The sequence below is a fragment of the Felis catus genome, chromosome A1, assembly GCF_018350175.1.
Source record: "Felis catus isolate Fca126 chromosome A1, F.catus_Fca126_mat1.0, whole genome shotgun sequence".
Classification (NCBI taxonomy): Eukaryota; Metazoa; Chordata; class Mammalia; order Carnivora; family Felidae; genus Felis; species Felis catus.
In genome coordinates, this window is record NC_058368.1 from 100,086,805 (window position 1) to 100,111,589 (window position 24,785).

The window sequence follows — 24,785 nt, forward strand, 5'->3', positions numbered from 1 at the left end:
GTTTATAGGTTGATTTTCTTTATTCCTACTTTTTCATTGTGATCAGGGAGTATTGTTCATATTTTGCTTGATAATACTTTACTTTGACTTAATATTTGATCAGTCGTTTAATGTTCCATGTATGCTTGAGAAGGTATGATTTGTATTATAAGAGCTTAATGTTCGTAACAAATCCATAAGACAGATAGATATACCTTATTAGGTTAAGACTTTCTAATGCCTTTTTCCTCTTATTTTGAGATCTGTTGAATGGAGAGTTGTGTGAAAGTCTTCTGTTAGTAATGTATTTCTATTTCTCCATATCCTGTAGTTTTCTGTTTGTCTTGTTTCATTTTTTCTTTTTTTTTTAATTTTTTTTTAACGTTTATTTATTTTTGAGACAGAGAGAGACAGAGCATGAACAGATGAGGGTCAGAGAGAGAGGGAGACACAGAATCGGAAACAGGCTCCAGGCTCTGAGCTGTCAGCACAGAGCCCGACGTGGGGCTCGAAATCATGGACCGTGAGATCATGACCTGAGCCAAAGTTAGGCACTTAACCGACTGAGCCACCCAGGCGCCCCAACATTTTTTGTCTTTATCTAAATTATTTTTTATCTGATACATGATCTCAACTCTTGTTTTCTAATTGTTTCTATTTGCCTCATGTATCTTTGCAAATTCCTTTATTTTTAGCGTTTTTGAATAACATTTTTGTGTGTCTCATATAAATGGCATAGACTTAGGTTTTGCTTTTTGATCTAGTCTGGACATCTTTTCCTTCTAGTAGGTACATTAAACTAATTCACATTAAAATATACTCCTTGTGTTCTCAACTCTGTCATATAATATTGTACTTTCTAATTATTGGGTATTCTATGTTGTATTTGTCTAGATGTCTCTTTTTGCAATGTTTAAGAAGTTTGTGGTACGGGCGCCTGGGTGGCTCAGTCGGTTGAGCGGCCGACTTCAGCTCAGGTCATGATCTCGCGGTCTGTGAGTTCGAGCCCCACGTCGGGCTCTGTGCTGACAGCTCAGAGCCTGGAGCCTGTTTCGGATTCTGTGTCTCCCTCTCTCTGACCCTCCCCCATTCATGCTCTGTCTCTCTCTGTCTCAAAAATAAATAAACGTTAAAAAAAAAAGTTAAAAAAAAAGAAGTTTGTGGTATTTAGAAAGATACATATTTTTGTTACATGGTTTATTTATCTTTGTATTTACATATTTTATATAATGCCCTTACTTTCCCATTTTCTTATGTAATATTTTACTTTCCAGTCCATTTTAAACCCTGTCCTTTGACTCCTGCATATTACCTAAACAGTAGTCAATGAGTGATCTTATTCTACTCTCCCTTTCTCTCCTATTTTTTCAGCTGCATTTTCGTTTTACTTAGATTATGTCAAGTTTACCTTCAATTCTTTATCCTGTGCCCCCATATTTGTTTTCATTATAGCTCGGCAAATAGATACTCATCATCAGTCCTTTTACCAAAGTTATCTCTTGTTGGCCAAAGCTTTTCCTCTTGAAGATTCCTCTGGAGAGGAGAGGCAGATGTGTGCAACATTCTCTGAATTTTTGCAGGTTCAAAACTTTTTCCTGTAGACTTGATACTTGTAGAGCAGCTTGACTAGGTATAAAATCCTTGGCTTGAACCTGCTTACCTTGAAAATGCTTCTCTGAACTCGCTTTGAATATTATTCTTGATAACAACCTTTATTTTCTTACTCTTAAACTAAATTGTTATTTTTGCCTCCAGTCTCTGAAGATTTTTTCTTTGTTTTTAATTTCTAATGGCTTTACAAAGATAGGTTGCATTATTGATCATTGTAACTCATTTTAGCTTTTCTGTTTTTTAAGTTTTCTATTGTTGGTTTTCCCAAACAATATTTCTAGAAAACAAAGTTTTCTATTGTTTGTTTTCCCAAACAAAATGTTTTCTGTTTTTAAGTTTTCTATTGTTTGTTTTCTATTGTTTGTTTTTTTTTAGAATCACAATTTTAAGTATTGGTTTCTTTCATTGTTTTGTTTTTCATCTTCAGAGATAACAATTATAGATATGTGGGATCCTCCTTTGCTATTTTCTTTATCTCATTTTCATTTTCTTGGTAGTTTTCTTGACTTTCTTCAAAAATTATTTTTCTTTTTTTAATGTTTATTTATTTTTGAGACAGAGCATGAGAAGGAGCGGGGCACAGAGAGAGGGGGCAGAGGCTCCGAAGGGAGCTGTGCACAGACAGCAGAAAGCCCGATGAAGGCCTTGAACTTACAAACTGTGAGATCACGACTTGAGTTGAAGTCGGGCACTCAACCAACTGAGCCTCCCAGGTTTTGGTTTTTGTTTTTGTTTTTAAGTTTATTTTTTTATTTTGACAGAGAGAGAGAGCATTCAAGCAGGGAAAGCGCAGAGGGAGGGGGGAAGCGGGCACTATGCTATCAGCTCACAGCCAGCATCAGGCCCGAGCTCATTGAAACTGTGAGATTATGACCTGAGCTGAAATCAAGGGTTGGATGACGCTCAACCAGCTGCACCACCTAACTGCCCCAGTTGATTTTCTTCAAGATGCTTTATTGAATTTTTCTTTGAATCTGTTCTCCATCTCTGAGATGTTTTATTTTTCTTTTCTTTCATTTTATTTCCTAAACTTTGTCAGCTGTTCATGTATTTCTTTGTTCTACCTGTTTCTGTTCTTACTGTCTTAATTTCTAATTTTGCATATTTTTTGTATAAATCCAAATGCTTGTTTGAGACTCCCTAATACAGTTTGGAGGGTATTTACAGTTTTTGTTTGTTTCATAATTTTAGGAGAGAATCTATGAAATAAAATGTTTTTATTTACATTTTCTGTTTTCTTCTTTCCTTAATTTTATATGAATTTAATTTTTTTTGAAATCCTAGCCATCTGGATCCACCATATATCATTTTTTTTAATGAATGTTGATAAGGAGGAATTAGTTTACCTGTCTTTTGTTTTGTCTCCAAAGGGCCCTATATTTCTCTCTTTCTTCCTTTACCTTCATCATTATATCTGAAAGGAGGAACAAAGCCCCTATTTATCTGGTTCTATGCCTGCTTCTTGAGGCCCCTGCCTTCAGAACCACTTATTTCAAGCACTCCCTTGTAGCCATTGCTATGAATTACCAAGTCTCAGTCTTGTATCCATTTTGACTCTCTGTAGTAGTTTTTGTTTTCTAGTGGTGCTTTTTGTCTGTAATTCATGTATGTCCTTCACTCACGTTTTTTTTTCTCCCAGAGTCTTCTTAATCTTGTATTCCCTGGCTTTTTGTGTGCACAAGATTGTGATGCAGTGAGTGCTCTGTTGAATTTGGTTTTAAGTTTCTCAACTTGATGTTTTAAAGTTTCCGTTATCCTGTATCTCCTAATAATGAAGAAGGCATGGTTCTTGTCGTCCTTGTTGAATTTATTCTTTAGGAGGGAGTATGTGGATGGTTTGAGATTTAGGCAACATCATTCCCTTCTGGAAGCATTATGTTCATATTTGCAATAAAATTTAACTGATTCACTCTTTAGAATGACTTTTTCACTTACAGAGTAGAAAAAAGTACTTATAGCCAGCCATTGACAAAAGCAGGGCAAGTCTTAAGATTTGGATTTTTTTTTTTTTTTTTTTTAGCTGTACTGTAAATAATTTTACTGACTTTAAACTACCTCGGGGAAGCTAATCTTTCATATTAATTCATCAGTTCCTAAAGATGTATTATATATACATACACACACACACACACACACACACACTTAAAAGAGTCTTTTCTTTTTATGCTGTTTATATAGATTTTTTAAATATTTATATTAGTGTACAGTCATATTAGTGTATATACAATAAGAATGAATATTCTCAGAAACCGTGCTTTCTGATCTTTATGACATTGGATCATAATTATCAATATTTAATTTTTTTTCCATTCTCCTCTTCCCAAAAACATAGTTTTACACAGCTCTTTAATATAGAATATGTGGACATTTTTCAGGAGATACACAAGTCAGTACATACAAGGATATCATTCTGCTCCTATTTATTAAAAGATAAAAATCAGAAAAGTTTGGTTAAACAAATAAGGACAGTGATGTAAGAGAATGGGGGAAAAAAAAGGATAAACATTGGCCCTGTCATTAGATGATAAAGCTAGCTCACAAAATGCTATGGTTCTATTTTTATTTAAAATATAATTTAAATCATTTTCGTGTAATAGTACCTACACAATTTTTACCATATCACACACGTCTACCTCACTGTCAGTCAATGTTGTTTTAAAACTAACTAGCTAATTTTTTATTTAGCTGTCTTCTCAACAATATTATGAAAAAAAAAATATGCAAATGTTCCCTGTATTTTTTTCCTGCACAATAGAATAACTTGATAGCTGTTAAGAGAAACTTCATTTTTGTATGGTCTAAAGTCACCCTTTGTTACTTAGTGAAATGTATGTCAAACTTAAATTCTCTTAAAGAAGCATGTGCAAGAGTGTGTAATAGAATTGTAACCATGTAAATAAACAGTGCTAGTAATTTTACTTATTTTTTCTCTGCTTTTCTGTTTTTCAATTTTCTAAAATTAGCTCTTTGCATAATCTAAAAGTATTGTGTAGGTTAGATTTTTTAATAAATAATTAAAATTAAGTATTTCTCTATAAAGATTTACATTTTGATATAAAATGATATAATTGCCAATGTCCTGAAATGTCATTGAAATAAGTAATTTCTTTGAATCTTGAAATCTTAAATTAACATTTTGAATTATTTTTATCTTATTTCAGTTAAAGAGTTTTTATCATGGTAGAGATTTCTTGGCACATTGAATTTTCTGGCTTCCTTGGAATCTGAGTGTAATTATCTTAGGAGGATTAGCTCTTAAATTCCTTTTTCTGTGGTTTTTCAGAGTATGATAATTTATTACTATGATAGGAGTTATTCTCGTTTAAAAACTAAGAACTTATTTAATATCAAATTTCTTAAAAGCAAAACATGGGAAGGAATGTACCTCATAATAATTAGTAATGAATGATGCTTTAAAATTAGACTCATAACTAAAATTTATTTTTTTTATAGGAATTGAAACCTGATATAGTAACTAAATCTGCTCTCGGTGATGATATCAACTTCGAAAAAATCTGCAAAAAGGTATATCTATAATTGGTTGACTTTCTTTTTCTTGTCACCCTTTTCCTTGAAAACTTACCAACCAGCTAGTTACTATTAATGTATGATGATTTTTCCCCACTTGAGCTCCAGTATTGCCACTAAAAAAATATTGTATGGTAATTTATGAATACTGCTTTGCTTGTAACATCACACCTTCAAAGTCCTTAAAGGTATGTTGAACTTAAAATGTGCCATTTATGTGAGACAACAATTAGTCTCTTATTCTTACTAATGAGTACAAAGAGTATTTTTATTTTTTTCCAAGTAATTTTTGTTACTAATTTATTTAATCAACATATTTACTGCTCTTTGAAAGATTATTTTTACCCCTGTTTTTACAAATGAGGAAACGGAAGATCAGAAAGCATGGAGTGAGCTGAGTCAAGGAGACCACTGTTACGTGGCACAGTTAGGACTGCAAACCAGTTCTGCACCATACTATCCCCCCCCCCCTTTCTCTTTCCCTTCCTGTTTCCCCTTTTTCATTTCCACTCACTCTGTAGTGTCTACATATAAGAGTTCCAACCTGAAAACAGATTTTGGATTAATTGATGTTTTTGTGTTTTTCTATTTTCACTTTCATTGGCATTTGTTCTAACCCATGTTGCTTCTTGTTTCGTGCATTTGTGTTCATTTTGCTCTTTTTCTAGTTTCTTAATGTGGAAACTTCAGGCCCTGATTTTAGACCTTTCCTCTTCTGTAACAGAAGCACATAGTGCTATAAAGTTACCTCTAAGCACTCTTTTACCTGCACCCTTAAATTTGGTATGTTGTATTCTCGTCTTTGAGTTCAAAGAACTCAATTTTTCAAAGAACTTAATTTTCCTTTGAAACTTCATCTTTGACTTGTGGTTTAATTCTAAGTGTATTGTTTAGTTTCTGAGCAATTAGGGGATCTTCTAGGTATCTTTTCATTACTGTTCCCTTTATGATCCATGAGCACATTTTCTCTGATTTTTATTTGTGTTATGGTTCAGAACGTGGCTTATTTTGGTGAATATTTCCTGTGCATTTGAAAACGATATGTTTTCTCTTGGGATCAGTGTCCTAAAAATGTCAGGTAGGTCACATTAGTTGTTGGTGTTGTTCGGGTGATTTCTTTCTTTACTGATTTTCTGCCTATTTGTTTTATTGAGTACCAAGAGACACGTGTTGGAATCTCCAACTATGAATGTCAGTTTGCCCACTGATTTTTCTACAATTGGTATGAGACATGTCAAATTTTAAAGCATTTTTTAAAAAACTGTTTATTTATTTTGAGAGGGAGAGAGTGCACACACAGATGGGGTAGGGACAGAGAGAGAGAGACAGAGAGAGAGGGAGAGGGAATCCCAAGCAGGCTCCATGCTCAGCACAGAGCACTACACAGGGCTTGATCCCATGACCATGAGATCATGACCTAAGCCAAAATCAAGAGCTGGACTGAGCCACCCAGGCATCCCTGAATTTTAAAGCATTTTAAGATGGTAAGAACATAAAAGAGTTTTGTTTGTTTGAAGGGAGGGAGAGTTTGTTGTTGTTGTCATTGTCCAACATTAACCAAAAAAAAAAAAAAACCACTTAAGTCTTGAATGTGGTTTTACAACAGCCTCTCTATTTTGTAGCAGCATAATTTTACAGTAATTTTTCATAGCATTTTATTCATGAAGAGAAGGAAAAAATATGATCCTATTATGGTTTTAAACTGTAGTTTGGTCTGTATCTCAGGCATAATGGTGACATACATGTTAAATAGAATAGTGGTAACTGTAAAAATATCATAGAATATATTTTTGTTTTGAGAGTTTAAAAAAATAATCTTTTAAGATTTTACTGAAATAAATTTTTCGAACTTTCTGGATGCTAAATTTAAATTCTAGAAGTATTTCATTAATGTTTCACTTACGGTGAGACTAAAAAGCAATGTAGTATCCTAATAATAATAAGTTTCCATTTAAACTCTTAACAGTAAAACTTGGCAGTATTTGAAAATACCCATGATAAAAAAATCCAATGTTTGTATTTTTTTTTTTTTTAAATCTTCCTAGCCTGATTGTTTTCACTTTGGAAGGTTAATATTAGTACATGTGTCATGTACATTTTTTAGGAGTGCCTGGGTGGCTCGGTAAGTTAAGCGTCCGATTTTTTATTTCTGCTAGGTCATGATCTCATGGTTTGCTGGATCAAGCCCCATATCAGGCTCTGCACTGACAGCACGGTGCCTGCTTGAGATTCTCTCTCTCTCTCTCTCTCTCTCTCTCTCTCTCTCTCTCTCTCTCTGCCTACACCTGCTCGTGCATGTGCGCGTTTTCTCAAAAAATAAACATTTTTTTTAAAGCACATCCGTTTTTTAGAGTATCTTCTACGTACAACCCTTTGTTCAGCCTTTCCATTGTGTGAAATGTCTTTTGTCCAAAAAATGGGGAAACAAATGTCTATGTTAGCTTATCATTGTTACTTTGTATAAGTAAAGTAATTTGCATAGGACCATATTTGTAGTCATGAGATTTTTAATAGCAGTTCAGATAAAAAGTTTAGGATCTCACTGTGAAGTGTCAAGTGAAACCTGGTTATATTTTTGCCCTGTTAGTACCTTCCTCCAAACAAAGGAAGGGAGGAAGGGAAGGTAGAGAGGAAGGGAGGAAAAATTGTTTTATTTCATCAAAGTTCTTGATGGAATCCTGCAGGGATTTAAAGCCAAGGGAGACTGCCGTGCTTAAGAAACCATTTCAGATTCCTCCCAAGCTATTTGATTTCACCTGTTCTGTTAGTATTTTATTTCATTTGTGATGTTCTTCCACTCGATTTGGTTCTTGTGTATGAAAATTTGCTAATTTTCTTTAAAATGAGGCAGATAGCAGTGTTGTGGAGGGAGGACTGATTGTTCTTCAGTGTGTCATAGAAAAACTGCTCAGTGGAAGATAACCTCACAGAAATGAAGTCTGTTACATAGAGCTCTGCACATTTGAGGCTGTCTGATGAGCAGAGCAGAGCAAACTAATGTGTGTAATATCTTACAACTTGCACAGTTCTTCCATATACAGTCTTATCTCAGTTAATCTTGCAACAGTGATCTCATGTGGAAAGCATTCAGGTGTGTATATGTGCATACACATGGGTTTGTGTGTGTGTGTGTAGTCGTAATAGTGAAATGCAGAAAAGGGGTGGAAAGGTTAAGTAGGCAGTTAATATGTATATGATGAAATTTTAAAGCTAGAGAGTTGAAGGATGATAATTCTGACATTTCCAGACAGCTGGTGCCAGAATTTCAGGAGCTTCTCAATTAAAAACATCTGTTGCTTGCAAAGCCATCAGCCGGGCAGTGTGGAATATAGGAAGGGAATAGGAGACACAGAGTATTTTCTAGAGGAATATGTCATCTTCTGGGGAGTAAAAGATAGTTATAGTAAACAACTACAGGATAAGGGGAAGCAAATTAATATCTGTTAACATCTACTAGTTGCCTGACTCATTAGATGCTTTTTATACATTAGCTTTCTCTGGGAAGATGATAATAATTCCATTTAACAAATGAGACACAGGGGCCCAGAAAGGTCAAAAATACACCTATAGTCGGTCATTAGAAGATGGCAGGTCCAAGGTCTAAACCCTGGTCCTGCCCAAAAAACAGAAGTTTAGAAGAAAATGCTGGAATGGGTCCCCTGTCGGTCAGACTACATTTTGGAAACGTGGTGTCCTAGGTTTTATACAACCTGAACAAATCTAGAAAGGTCTCCCGTTGCCTTAAGTGTGGACTCAGAGCCTTAGGTTGCCACAGTTCTTCTGAATCAGCTGAAAGGACTGGTTCATATTACCTCCCTAGATATTTTTAATAAATACAAACATTCATATATCTTTAGGTAAAACCTAGAATTGAAATTAAGTCTAATTAATGTCAGAAACATACCAGCATTCTACTTCTGCCACTGCATTAAGAGTCCCTTTGTTCTAGGCAGCATTTCACAGGAATGAACAGTGCATGTAAGAGAGCTTTTTCATTTTTAGACTGTTGTTTATATTCACATGTACATTCTCAAAATTCCTTTCAGAATTGAACACCAAATGCTTGTGTTCATAATAAATACCCAGATGCCAAAATAAAATTTTTCCATAAAAAGATGAGGTGTTTTCCCTTTTTTTATGTAATTTATTTGAAATGGAAGAAACTGGAGGTGTGTGAAAACCACAGTTTCCTGAGAATTTTCCATGGCAAATGTTGTGTCAGTGTTAAATAAGGAAAGCTGTGGTGCCTTCACACATCCTCTAATATTGTGAAGGCTTTTTTCATGCAGGTGTAAAATCTGTTCATAGAGAATACTTAGCATTTTAAGCTTCACAATAAATAAGTTCATTTAAATTTAAGGTATATGACTGAATTTCTTCTATAAACCACCATAACATTTTTCATCTCTCCAAGGAGGTTTATCACATTCACTTATTTTGTACATTATTGTCTTAACCTTTGAAATTAGGGCAAGATTGTGAGCCTCGGAAGAGGATGTTTGTGTCCTTAATGTGTAAGTCCGTGCTTTCACATATTGAGGCATGTTTATATAAATGTAAGTAACAGTAAATATAAAGAGGGAAAACGTAAGTGAGGCAGAAAGGTGACCAGTAACAAAAGTAAAAAAGTAACAAAAAGTAACAAAAGCAAAAAAAGTAAAGGATTTGAAGGGTCTCATGGCAGCTTCTGCCCAGCTTGTGAGCTCTTATACCTCGCCCAGTGTCCTCAGCAGAATGGAGACCTGGCGGCTTGCAGCGGAGACCCAGGGCACTGCCAGCGCCACGAATCTGCACCCACTCAGTTCACAAGCCTCTTTGTTCATAATTACGTTTGATTCCTTTCCAGAAAGCTTGGAGGGGGCTTGCAGGGGAGTCACAGAATGAGAGAAAAGTCATCTCACATACTTTAGAAGAAAACTGATAGAGAATACTAGACTGAGTTCAGAAACTGGACTGTGAGTTTAGCTTCTTCCCAACTTGCTGGGTAATCTTGAAATCAAGTCAGGACTGTTTAGTCTAATTATTGGGTAAAATCATTGGTCTGTATTCCCTTTACCTCTTGTTAAAATTTGAATTCAAAAAATGCATTGAATGAATTCAAATTGCTGTATTAAGAATAAACTTCAAAAGAAGTTTAAAATGTTAAATTTGGCATTGTTTCCTTAGGAGAAGTAAAGTTTATTTAAATGGTTGTTTTCGCTTATAAAATGTGATATTTTTAACTAAGACTTTTTTTAAATCAAATATTTTAAGAAATACATGTGTCACATTTTTTATTGGTCTAACTGAAATCCTTAGTATTGATAAAGCATGTAAGTATTTATATGCCATTAACAGTTTTTCGGTTTGCCCTTTTTCCCAGTTAGAATTCTACTCCCCAAATCATAAGCTACTCAGATTTTCAAATTAGTAACAGACCATCAAGAACAGATCTAAATTAATTAAAAACAACTGGCCACTAAATGTAAGGAAGTTTGAAGGAGTAGATGTACCTTAAGAAGTTCTGTACAATGCATTCTTTTTACAAAGATTGCTGGTCGGCAAAGGGAAGAAGCTTAAATTTCTAGGAGTTTCTGCATTCTGGCTACTGTTGATTTGCCATTAGTTTCATGGCTTTAGACAGGGCACTGACTATCTCTGGCTCTGCTTTTGTTTTGTTTTGTTTTGTTTTGTTTTGTTTGTGTTTGTTTGTTGTGTTTTTTCATTTCTCTAATAAACTCTTCCAGATCAAACATTCTGGTAATGCATTTTCAACCCCCTCCAAAGTCCTTTTTGTGTCAGATCTAAAAATGACGGGGCTGATCCTCTCAGTGTTCAATTTCATTTTGCCAGAAAAATGAAATGTTTTGTGCACCTTCACATACTCACCAAGATTTTCATGAAATTTCTACACTGTATTATCTCTTGATGTTTAAGTATTCTTAAATAGCTTTGACATTTTTTCAGATTTCAGTATAACAGGAGTACTTTGTTCTCTAAGATATTTGGCGGTGGTGTTAAGTAGCTGACCTTATCAAAATTGCCAATTTATAAAAATTAGAAGTAATAAGGACATGTTGAAATGTATATTTGCAGATATCATAGTGCACAAAGTAGGTTTGTCACATTAACTACAAGACAGTGTTATTGGTAAATAGATTTCCAGCTAAATGAATGAGAATTTGAGAAACTATTTCTTTTCTTTTTGCCTACAGATGCTGATATAGTAACTTTAAATATTTTGGTAATTTTTTTTTATTTTTTGTTTCTAGTTTTATTGAGATATAATTGACATGTAGCAAACATTGTGTATGTTTAAGTTCTACAACTTGATGGTTTGATACACATATATATTGTGAAAGATCACCATAATAAGGCTAATTAATTAACACATCTGTCACCTTATATAATTAAAATTTTTTTGTGTGGTGAAAACATTTAAGATTTACTCTTTCAGAAACTTGCAAGTATATAATAGAGTATAGTTATGTATAATCACCTGGTGAGTATTAGATCTCTAGATGTTATTCATCTTTTTACTGGAGGTTTGTACCCTTTGACCGAAGTCTCCCCCTCCACCACTTTTCCTGCACCACTAACACCAGTCTCTGGCAACCAACAATCTGGTCTTGTCTCTGTGAGTTTGGGTATTTTTAAATTCCAAGTCCTACTATGCAGTATTTGTCTTTCTCTGTCTGATTTATTTCACTCATTGTAATGCCTACCAGGTTCATCCACATTGTTGCAAATGGAAGAACTTTCTTCTTTCTCATGGCTAAATAATATTCCGTTGTGTATATATATGTGTATATATATGTGTATACTTACATATATGTGTATATATATGTGTATACTTACATATATATGTATATAGACACCACATTTTCTTTATTCACTCCATTTATCAGTGGACTCCTGGTTGTTCCCATGTATTGTCTATCATGAATAATACTTCAGTGAACACAGCATCTCTCTGAGATAACTGAACTTCATTTGCTTCTATTTTTAATTTGTTTAGGAGCCTCCTCTGTTTTCCCTAGTGTCTGTACTAGTTTCATTCTCACCAGCAGTGTGCCAGGGTTCCCTTTTCTCCTCATGCTCACCAACACTTGTTAGCTCTTGTTTTTTTGATACTAGCCATTCTGACAGGTATGAGATGATCTCTCATCAGGCTTTTGGGTGATTTGCATTTCCCCAGAGATTAGTAATGTTGAGCTTCCTTTCATGTACCTGTTGGCCATTTCTTACTTGGAAAAGTATCTGTTCAAGTCCTCTGCCCATTTTTTAATCAGATTTTATTTTTATTTGGTTTTATTTATTTGCTGTTGAGTTGTATAAGTTCCTTCCATATTTTGGATTTTAACTCCTCATCTGAGATATGGTTTGCAAATATTTTCTCCCATTCTGTAGATTGCCTTTTCACTTGGTTGACTGTTTCTTATGTTTTGCAGCAAGTTTGTAGTTTGATCTTACCCCACTAGTTTATTTTTGCTTTTGGTGCTTGTGCCGTTGGTATCACATCCAAAAAAAGTTATTGCCACAACCACTGTCATGGAATTTTTTTCCCTATGTGTTCTTCTAGGAGTTTTACAGTTTCACTTCTCACATTTCAGTCTTCTTAGTCCAGTTTAAGTTAATTTTTGTGAGTGGTAAGATAGGGGTCTCGTTTCATTCTTTGGCATATGAATATCCAGTTTTTCTAATACCATTTATTTAAAAGACTGTCTTTTCTCCTGTCATGTATTCTTGACTCCCTCATCAAATAGCAGTTTACTGTACATGCAAATGTTTATTTCTGGGTTCTCCTTTCTATTCCATTAGCCTATGGGTCTGTTTTTATTTTAATACCACACTATTTTATTACTAAAAGTTGGTACTATAGTCTGAGATTAGGAAGCATAATGCCTCCAGCTTTGTTCTTCTTTCTCAAGATTGCTCTGGCTATTCAGGGTCTTTTGTGGTTTCATACAAATTGTAGGATTTTTTTTTATTTCTATGAAAAATGCCATTGGCATTTTTATAGGGATTGCATTGAATTTATAGGTAGTTTTGGAACTGCGGATATTTTAACAATACTAATTTTTCCAATCTATAATTACAGATACCTTTACAATTATTTGCAACCTCTTTGATTTGTTATTAAAGTCTTGTGAGTTTTAAGTGTAAAGATCTTTCACTTCCTTTGTTGTATTTATTCCTAAGTATTTTATCATTTTTTATGATACTGTAAATAGGATTGTTTTCTTTATTTTCCTTTTAGCTATTTCATAGAAATGCAACTGATTCTTGTACATTGCCTGGATAAGTCCTTCAAACACGGTAGACTTCAAACTGCCATCATCTTGCACTTACTAATGTACTCATAAGTTTGTATTACTAAGGGAAAAAAAGCTTTATATTGGTCCATTAACAATGAAGAGTAAATTTAAAATAAAGACATTTAAGACTGACAACTCTACGGGACACACTAGTGAAATGTATTCACTTGTTTTATGAGATGTTTATCGAATCCAGCCTGTTACCAGTTACCGATCCAAGCACTATGTCTGTAGCAATGAGGAAAACAAAGCCCCTGCCTCACAGATAGGAAAATACCTGCACTGACATGCGGTGCTAAGTGATGTGAAGTAAATAAAGAATTATGGCAAGTGTTGTGTTAGTTCAGATAACATTTGAGCAGATACATGAATAATAGGAGATGATCAGCCATGTATATATTTGGGAGTATACCATTCCAGGTAGAGAAGAGCTTATAGTGGAATAGCCTAAGCATCAGAAGGCAGTAAAGCTTGAAGAAGAAGAGATAAGGACATACCATGATCTGGTTACCTTTTAAAAACTCCCTGTGATGCTATATGGAAAATCAGGTGTAGGGGAGCAGGTGACCAGGTTTGAGGATATTTCGTTGGTGCTGCAGGTGAGAGGTGTTGGTGAATTGGTCAAAAGTCTTAACAGCAGAAGTGGTGAGAAATGACTGGCCCTGAATCTATTTTGCATTTGGAACTATAGGATTTGCTAAAGGAATAATTGTGAGCTCTGAAGGAAGGAGAAATGTGATAGAAGAATTCTTAAAGTTTTAGTTCTGAACAACCAGCAAAATTGAAATTACATATAATAAGATAGGAAAGCCTGAAGAAGTAGGTTTGGGAAGGATATCAAAGAATTCTCTTTTAATATGTCAAGCAGGAGGTTGATACAGGAGCCTCAATCTCAAGTGAGAGTAGCAGTTAGAAATTTGGAAGTTGTCAGCCTACAGATGATTTTCAAAGAAATTATCCCAAATCATTGGTTTTTCTAAATTCATAAATATATTAACTGTTATATATAATCAGCTTCCATTCAGGCATCATCAAGTTTATGAAGTGTTGGCTATCAGCCAAGCACTGGTAGAACATTCTGAGAGTACAGTAGAGATATTGAGACATTCAAAATACAGATATTTAACATCAGATAATTTCTGTATCTCTGTTAACTGGAATTTCAAACATTACAATATTTTGAATCACCCAGCTTAGTACTAATATGTTATTTGGTTCTTTCATATTTATTTAGTCTATTTTTAACTAGATTTTTTAAGCTCTTTGAAAGCAGGAGCTTTCCACCCCCACCCCCCACCCCCACCCCCATCACACAGGATGCCTACCACAGTTCTGGAAATATACTAAGACCACAAAGAATATTTGTTAATGGATGACATGATAATTTTTTTAAGTTTATTTGTTTTGAGAAAGAGAGTATGAGTGGAGGAGGGGCAGAGAGAGAGAGAATCCCAAACAGGCTCTGCACTGGCAACACAGAACCTAACCCTGGGCTCGATCTCACAGACCATGAGATCATGACCTGAGCCAAAAGCAAGAGTCTGCTGCTTAACCAGCTGAGCCACCAAGGTGTTCCTGATTAGATGATTTAATTGTTCAGGGCAGTATTATTTTTGTCACCATGAGCTTTATTTTTTCTTCATCATGGATTATACAAGTGATTTATCTAATGAGAATACTGACAAATTCCTGTTACCTGGCTCTTCGTTTTAAAAAAATTACAATACTTTTGGGATGAGCACTGGGTGATGTATGGAAACCAATTTGACAATAAATTTCATATATTGAAAAAAATAAAAAAATAAAAAAATAAATACGATAGATTTTCTTTTACTCACTTCTTAATAGTACTATCTGGCTTTTATTCCCATGTTTATTATTTCAATTTGCAGCCTGATTCTACTGCAACTGAAAGAGCAATTGCTAGGCTAGCAGTGCATCCTCTTCTGAAGAAAAAAATAGATGTGCTAAAAGGTATGAATTAAATGACTTTTAAGCCATGTACCTAAATGCACTTGGGTATATGATTCTGAATAAATGGCTATTGATTTATTTATTCTATGTTTTTTTTTTTTTCATTTTGAGGACCTTTTATAAATATCTCCTTCAAATATTTTTTTAAATGTGGTAAGGTGCCTGATATGGAAGTTATCTGATGTCTAATGAAAAATTAAATCTGTATTTTTTCCTAAATTCTAATATATAAATATGTATGTATTTATATATATAATATATATTCATGGTAAATTTTAATACAACTGGTTTGCTAAATATTAATGTAATTCATAATATTACTTTTGATGTGGCCACGTACTCACATAATTTTCATTATTATAAAATGCGTTGAAAGAATTAAATGTTGTCACAGATTAGAAGATATTTATTTTTATGTCTGAAAACACGATTTATAATGTGCCACAACCATATCAACACAATTTTGCTAAAGAAATTGAAGTGGCCATTTTATTTTTCTTATTTGTATTCACTGAAGTTTCCACTATTTTTCATGATTCCAAGGCCTGAAAGGATGGTTAATTTTAGAGTTTTAAATTGAATATCTCTGAGCATTTCTCAGTTTGGTTTTTAAAGTCACTAGAGTTCTTCTGTGGGTTCAGATCTATCATATATATTTGCATATATATATTTGCATATATAATTGCAGTTGTCCTCTTAAGTATTTCCAAATAGTTGAAGAAATACTGTACTGAAACAGTTATGTTTTATTATCTGTTTTAATGCTGAAACAAGTCATGTGCTATTTCTTTTGCAGCTGCTGTCAAAGCTTTTAAAGATGCAAGACAAAATGTTGTTGAAATTAACTCATCAAAGAATGCTTCAGTAGAAAATCATTCCAAGGACACTTTGTGTTCAAATGATGATGCCAGTAAGTTACAGCATGAAGGAACTATTGTCAGTGAGCAAAAAGAGAAAGAAGCCAAAATATTGGCAAAGAAACCAAGAAATTCAAAAGAAAAAATAACCAAGATGGAACATGGACCCAATGCTGTAGACATTCCAGATTCTCCATCAAAGCCTTCTGAAAGGGATTCTGTAGTTCCGTCTGAACCGCGGAAGACACCTGCTGACCCAAAAATGAAAACAATAAGTAAAACTAAAAAAAGTAAAGGGTCCAATAGCTCCCTTGGTGATAACAGTGATGGAGAAGAATTACAGGAAGAAGAAAAGGAGTATTTTGATGATAGCACAGAAGAAAGGTTTTACAAACAGTCTTCAATGTCTGAGGATAGTGACAGTGGTGATGACTTCTTCATTGGGAAAGTCAGACGGACACGAAAGAAGGAAAGTAGTTGCCATTCTTCAGTTAAGGAACAAAACCCCCCCAAAAAAGTGTTACCTGAAGAAGATCTACTTGAAACCCATCAGAATATAAGAAAAGACAAAAACCCGCCAAGTATAGAATCAAGGAAGTTTGAGTCAGTGTTTTTCCATTCTTTATCTGGATCTAAAATCTCCAGAAGGTAAGAGTATTTTTTCTATCCTAAAATAATTATTAGTTCTTAATTTTTTTAAAGAAAAGAAATATCTGCACATCCTAACTACGACAGAATCTCTCCCATACATACATGTAGTTTATACAACACATCCTTTGTTTAGACTTGGCCCTTTTGAATGTTATATTCAGATCATATTTACAAATACACATATGGAAGGGTGCCTGGGTGACTCAGTTGGCTGAGCATCTGACTCAATTTCAACTCAGGTCATGATCTCACGCATGGCTCTGGGTTCAAGCCCCACTTGGGCTCTGCGCTGACTGTTGGAGCCTGCTTGAGATTCTCTGTCTCTTTGCCTCTCTCTGCCCTGCTTTGTCCTCTCTCTCTCAAAATAAATAAATAAGCTTTAAAATAAAAGGGGACATCTTAAAATAAAAATTTTTTAAAATACCTAAATGGAGTGCCACATTTATCCTGTAGCCAGGTAATTTGTCCAGCTAATTTAAGTTTATCCCTTAGATGACCAAAATCTTCAAACTTTGAATTTGCTTTTGATGAAAACCTTTTGAAAATATCTCACATATCTTTCTCTTTAAATAGAACTTTCTGAAAAGAACAGTGGGCTTTGGGGCGCCTGGGTGGCCAGTTAAGCATCCAACTTCGGCTCAGGTCATGATCTCACAGTTTGTGGGTCGAGCCCTGTGTCGGGCTCTGGGCTGACAGCTCAGAGCCTGGAGGCTGTTTCCGATTCTGTGTCTCCCTCTCTCTCTGCCCCTCCCCTGTTCACGCTCTGTCTCTGTCTCAAAAATAAATAAACATTAAAAAAAAAAAAACTAAAAAAAAAAAAAAAAAAGAACAGTGGGCTATGTTTTTGACAACCCAGAGCCATCATTATTTTAAACATCAGTCCTTTTCTTATGAAATGCTTGCTCTCACTGAGCTTCTCCGGACTCCTGTGTATTTGGTAATGTTGCTGCCTCTGTCCCTGCTATTCACCACCAGTTTCCACAGCTCTCCTGTGATAAGTCAGTAAGTTTAATTTCATTTGTAATTCTAATCTGGTAGGAGATAGCTTCACACGGTTAGATTATTTCTTCAGTAACAGCTATTTTCTTCAGAAAATTGTTTTTGTAAAGTCAAGGATAATTTTTAATAGAACAGAAACTTGTGATGTTAACATTTTCCAGGGAAGTAAGTGTAGAAAGACACACAACCATATTTGGAACCTTAAAATTAATTAAAATCGTTTTTATGTGTCCCAAACCTGCCTCACAAGGCTCCATTTCTTTTCTCACTTGAGAATAACATACCGTTATCCCTTCCATCTCTCACAAAATGTAAATCTTAATTGTTGTTACATGTGACTCTTTCCTGCTTTATGAAGACTTTAGAAATTTTTTGTCTGGATGGTCTTCAAGAGTGGAGACAGTACATATGTAACCAAGATAGGATATTTTATGACCAGAAGTCCCTGTAAGGAAGTGGGGTGAGAAGGAAATTCACACGTTTCTGTTGTAATATTGGTTGTAAATACTGATTGTAAAATCAAACTTTGATACAGCTAAAGCTTGTGGGGGAAGTTATCATTTTTTTAAAGATTGTTGGGGGGATGAGGGAGTGCGATAGTCCTTTGAGTTTTATCCCTAGCTTATTTTATTTTATCTTTGTAAAGTTATTTATCTTTTTAAAGTCCTAATGGTCTTTTCTTCTTTTGGAAATTACAGAGAACAGGCTCCAAAAAGCAAAACCCCAGGTATGTATTACTGGCTTCCTGCCCTTTCTATATAGTTAACTGATGCTTTTCCAGAATGGAAGGATAAAAACTCCGGTTGCTTAATAGTCTGAATGAATTATGTACCCACAGAAAGGGGAACAGAACATTTTCTAATTATCAGTGTGATTTTTAAATTGTAATTGGTTTTTTTGTTGTTGTTGTTATTACCTATCTGTGCCAGGAGGAAAGGTGTAAATAAAACTTACCAGGACACATTGGCTCTATTTGATTTCTCTTGAACTGAGTTATCATATACGTTATGTCTTAGCACCATACTATTAAATATTCAGTAACAAGTATGTTACTTTCTGGGTTAAGAGTAAAAGTATTTTCACATTAATTCATAACAAGTCAAATTAAATATATTTGGGTAGTCTCACTTCTATACATAATCCCCGACTCTCACTGGCTTAAAATAATGAAAATCTGTTTTTCACTCACATCACAGTCCACTGTGAATTGACAGTTTCATAGAGTAATTCAAGGATCAGGCTCCTTTCATCTTGTGGCTCCTTTCTCCTGCAGTTTCCGTTTGGCCAGCAGAAGGGAAGAAGTACATGGAGAATTGTGCAGGAGGTTTTCATGGGCCAGGCCAGAAAGTGGCAGGAATCAGTAACACTCATAATTCATTAGCCAGAATTCAATTATATGGTGCCATTTAGCCACAGGGGAGCTAAGAAACGTTGTCTAATTGTGTGGTTAGGAGGAAAAAAGAAAGTGGAATTTCTTAAACACGTAACTGTCTGCTACTGACCATCCTTCCCTCACCAGATGTGAGAGATTCCATTTCACTGCCCCTCCCCCAAACAGAGCACACTTCTCTCCTTCCCAGGGAATCCACCTCAGAGTCCCAGCCCAGCATCATCCATCCCCTGGATGAGGCGGTACTTTCCATCTGGTTTCCTGGATGGGACTGCCCCAAGCTTGGTGGCCTGGCCACTTAAACACAGACTGCCCGTCCCCAGCTCATAACCAAATATTTAGTGGCAGATCAGGGACAAGGTAACCACAATATAAACTTCCAGTCAGTTAAGAGAGAATTGGGAGGCACATAACATGTCTACCACTACTGAGCAAAAATTGTAAAGGAGCTGGAGGAACTTCCTTGTCCATTGTTCTTCCTGGCTTCTGACTGTCTTCTTGGGAGGTTTTTGTTCTATGGCCACACCTGAAGCAGACATTTGGTATAATTTCCTTGGGGGCTGCACCAAGTGACTGGTAAAAACATATGGTCCTGGAGACCGTTCAGAGTCTTTAACATTCAAGAGAGTTTTTTCAGCCTAGACTTAGGGTTTCTGTCACAACACAGGTCCCTCCAAAACTTAGTGGATTTCTGACTTCTTCATTTCCCGTTAGTCCATCCATGAGCTAGTCACCACACCACCAATTTTTTCCTAGAGCAAGTTGTCAAACTTGCTTTCTTTATGTTTGAGGGTATTTTTTTCCCCACCCCAAGCATCATTCCATGTGTCTGCTGTGTTGAGACTCTCAGGTTTGGTTGAGAAGGCCATACTCTACTCTTAACTTTGCTCTGGGGCTGAATCTCCAGAGGCCTTTACTGCTTAAAATCTTAGTCTCCCGTCTTACTTTCAAAGTCCAAAGGCTTTTCTTAACCTTAAGTTAGTTCCCAGATATCTGGATTCTCTGTTGCTTTCAGTTTCTGTCTGTGAGCTGGCCAGTTCTTTCCTGGACGCTGCTCTTTTTTGTAGTCTGTTGCCAAAGAGCCATCAGTACACTAATTCTTTTATTCTTTCCCACCACCTACCCTGGTGTTGGGAACTCCATAGGCATACAGGCTGCCTCCCAGGTTCTCACTTGGCAACAGTGAGAATGGCCACAGTTCTGCCCCTTTCATTGGCACGGGAGATGTGCCCACTTTTCAGCCTCGGGTATCCATTTCCTTACCACCTACCACTGAACGGCCGATCCACTGCCAACTGTACATGTTGTTGTGATGGCTGCATCCTCCTTCCGAGTGGCACTTTGCTCCTATTCGTAGTAGACTGCCTGCTGTAGCAAGCAGCCACCAAATCGTGGTGATTGAATTCTCATTCGTCACAGCCTATGTGCTCTTTGCAGCCTCCTTCCATCTCGTGCCTCTGGGATTTCTCTGTGCTCTCTGGGAGCAGAGAGAGAGAGAGAGAGAGATTAAAGGATCGAATGTGAGGTTTTTCTGATCAGACCTTTTGTTCACATGTCTTTGGCTATAACTCAGCTTCATGGCCTCATCTAGCTGTGGTCAGGATGGGGAATGTATCCTGGCTGTGCACCCAGGAGGAAAAGAAAAGTAGGTCTGGCAGACACTTGGCATCTGCCTCATTCACCTTATATTCAGACACAGAGTAACTGTAAACTGCAGGCACCCCCCACATTTTCCCAGTGAGGAGACCCAAGTGGAAGGGCTTTTGTTTTTTCGCTTAGCTTATATATTTATAGAATTTAAATTATAATGTGTTTACACCTACAAATATACTTTACCTAATTATCTAAAATATATATTAGTTTAGAAGACTGCCTTATTTAAATCTCATTTTTTATGAAGCAGTTTCTTTTAACATTTAAACTCTTTGTTCTTCATCACTAGAGCCACTCTGAGTATTATATCAGATTTCTAGACCACATGTGATTTGTGTAGCATGCAGGACGTTTTGAATTCTGTGTACAATAAATGTTTTGGAAATGTTGTCCCAAACTGTGTGCGTTTGTTTGTGTAATGTTACGACATTTACTTTTTAAGGAGATCTTGAGAACGCTTTTGACAGTGAATGATGTCTAAGTTGCAGTGGAGAAATTACACTTCCCACGTACTACTTAAAATCTCTGTTACGTTTTTGTCTCCCTTTCCCCCACCCTCATTCTATAAACATGCATTAATTCATGTCTTTTCTGGCTGATGTGTTTCTCACAAACACTACTTTCTTGTTCAAAATAATGTAGTTTTGGGGCGCCTGGGTGGCTCAGTCGGTTAAGCGGCCGACTTCGGCTCAGGTCACGATCTCGCGGTCCGTGAGTTGGAGCCCCGCGTCGGGCTCTGGGCTGATGGCTCAGAGCCTGGAGCCTGCTTCTGATTCTGTGTCTCCCTCTCTCTCTGCCCCTCCCCCGTTCATGCTCTGTCTCTCTCTGTCTCAAAAATAAATAAAACGTTAAAAAAAAAAATTTAAAAAAAATAACGTAGTTTTAAGTATCTTATAATTTAAGAGGATATAAGGACTAGAAGCAACTTGCCACCCTTGTATCTGGTGGATAATTTTATGATTGAAAAAGAGCTTTGTCTTAAATTGGAGTGAATTTAGTAATTTATCTCATAATAATTTTATGTTCAGTAACAAGGCAGTGGAATCAATCAGTAGCCCTTTAAAAATTCATCTCTCCTCCCATCACCATGGTCAGACCGAGTATTTTAGTAAATATATGTGAATTTTCTGGCTACATCATACACAGATATCCTAAACTAATGATGTTCCTTTGAAAATATAAGATGCTCTTTTCTTTTTTTTCTTTTTCTTTTTTTTTTCTTGGCCTTCCATGTTGTCTGTATTGTTTCCTTTCTTAAACTGTTTCCTCAGTGCAAATAAGACAGCACAACATACATGAGGAGATACACAATAAACATCTGTTTAAAATATTAGAAGGCATGTGTCCCGAAATTGCCTATTCATATGTATATTACAATTTCAAACTATTCCTGTTAGACTTAGATTTTAAATTGTGATATATACCATTGAAGTAAAATTAAATTCCTTCTTTAAACGCTGATGTGAAAAAATGAAATGTCTTTCTCTTGTATGGTCTTTAGGCATTTAGTTTTCACTATTTTTGGTTTCTCCTCCCAGGTTTTCAGCAAAATGAACTTCAGCTCAAGAATCCGTTTAATAAGAGTGCACAGAGAGGACTTGAAAATACAAAACAGCAGTCACAGCTGCCTCTTCATCCTTCATGGGAAGCAAGCAGGAGGCGGAAAGAACAGCAGTCTAAAATTGCTGTGTTTCAGGGGAAAAAAATTACATTTGATGATTGATTAGGACTTCTTTCTGTGAACCAGCCTGTTATTAAAGTTATGTTTACATAAGCCGTGCACAAATCAAGTACATACTTAAATTGTTTCTTAATAATATACCTGCACTCTTCCCTCTGTGCAAGAATTCTGAGATCACAACTCTCTCGGTCTTGGTCATGTGCACTTATCATGAAGTGAATATGACAAGTGTAGCTCTTGTTTCTTGCCTTGAAAATGAATGTTTAGGAGATATATTTTACAGTGGAAAATATGAGGAAATTATAGTTATTTAAAATAGATCATCTTTCCTAAGAGTTATTCTTAGCAAAACTAAGTTAACTTTTATTATGGGTATGAAGACAATAAATTATAAAAATAAATGTTAATTTTTATTATACTTTTAATGATTTGTGATCTCTTTGACTTTTAAAATAAGCTCCCAGTTTTTGATTTCTGAATTTTATCTCTAGTTTTTAGGAAACATATGTGTTTAAGTGTAGCAACACGACCAAAAAATTGGTTATATATGTCACTGCATAGAAATACTTGTTTATATCAAGAATGTATAACATGTAGTTACTTTAATGTGCTTTTATAGAAACATTTTTTTTTGTGGAATCATGGATGGGAATTTATTTATAAGGACAAATCCTGAAGGAGGTATGATTGAAGGAGCATTTCCAGAGAACTGAATGAGGTTATGAGATGCCTCACAGGGGAAGGGCCTATTTTTGCTATACAGTACTGTTATTTCAAAGGAAGACAGGATTTTGAAACTCCTTTCAAATGTTTCACTTTGGCTTCTCTGGAAGAAATTAAAGGTTCTTGGTTAACTAACTAAAGATAAGGAAATTCCATGTTGCTGTTAATGGCAGGAAAAGGCCTCTGGTTAGCAGAAATTCATAAGCTCTGGAGAGTCATTTCTGTCATTTTCAAGAGCTTAAGAATTTAGATAACTAAAGCAATGGAATTCAAGAGAGTATACAGAAAGAAAATTGTTTTTTGCTGTTGAATGCAAAATTTACTTTCCCTGCTTTAAAATTTTTATTTTGACATGTCAATTATATAAAATTAAAATTAATTTCCATTGAAATTTTAATTATGAAAAATTATTACAGGAAAGGTGAAAGAAAGATGTGTCCATGCCTACCCAGGTTTAGCCAAATTGTGACTTGGAGAGTACTGTCCTCCAGACCACCAAGTCTGTCCTAGACTTCTTATCCTACTGCAAGGAATTAGGGCCCAGCTACAGGGTTAGAGGGAAGAGCCCACACAAGACATGAGACCACTGTCACTTCTCATACTTCTGACACCTCTGCAGGTTTGGAGGTGGGGGTTGTGGGGGAAGGGTTCCCCAAACACCCTTAGGTTCAAAAATTTGCTACAAAACTCCCAGAACTAACTGAAACCTACACACACACACACACACACACACACACACACACACACACACACACTGAAACCTATTCAGAGTTACTGTTTATTACAGGGAAAGGGTACAAATTAGAACCTCTCAAAGGAAGAGATGGATAGGACCATGTCTGTGAGGGTTCTAACTAACACAAACTTCTGTTGTCCTCAGGACACTTTACCATCCTGGCATCAGTGTGCTTAGAGTTTGGCCAGTGTTAGAAGCTAACTCAAGTTTTGGTGTCCAGAATTTTTGTGGTGGCTGCAATATGTAAGCATGATCAGTTGATTGCCCAAATGATTGTAGCTAGCTGCTGCCCTAAACAAAGAGACTTCTATCAGGTATTCCTCAGATTACCTCCAAGAAGCCAGTGGCAAAGGCAATTCTCTCTTTGGGCAAAGCCAAATTCTTTACTGCACAATATTCTTCACCCAGGTTCTCCAAACAGTAACATTACCACATTTGCTTTATCCGTGGCTCTCCTCCTCCTTCTCCTCCTCCTCCTCCTCCTCCTCCTCCTCCTCCTCCTCCTCCTCTTCCTCCTCCTCTTCCTCCTCTTCTCCCCCCCTCTCTTTGCCATTGTTTTTGTTATAATATTTCATTTGTCTTCTTATCATGCTCAGGTTTTTCTCTACTTCCTTGAACACATGGGACGTTAATAGCTGTTTTAATGATCTTGTCTGCAGTGGCTCTCAGTTTTGGGGAGTTTTACCCTTCGGAACATTTCGCAACA

At 35.7% G+C, this 24,785-nt stretch overlaps 1 protein-coding gene across 1 annotated transcript in view; it reads left to right on the plus strand.

The window, feature by feature from the left end:
• Positions 1 to 23,045, plus strand: part of SRFBP1 (serum response factor binding protein 1) — a 66,911-nt gene extending 43,866 nt beyond the window's left edge. Inside the window, exons 4-8 of the mRNA XM_006927549.5 lie at positions 5,044 to 5,115; positions 15,308 to 15,389; positions 16,186 to 16,894; positions 18,595 to 18,623; positions 22,478 to 23,045. Of these exons, the coding sequence (XP_006927611.1) occupies positions 5,044 to 5,115; positions 15,308 to 15,389; positions 16,186 to 16,894; positions 18,595 to 18,623; positions 22,478 to 22,662 (1,077 nt within the window). The 3' untranslated portion in view covers positions 22,663 to 23,045. The remainder of the gene's footprint in view (positions 1 to 5,043; positions 5,116 to 15,307; positions 15,390 to 16,185; positions 16,895 to 18,594; positions 18,624 to 22,477) is intronic.
• The last annotated feature ends 1,740 nt before the right edge of the window (positions 23,046 to 24,785 follow it).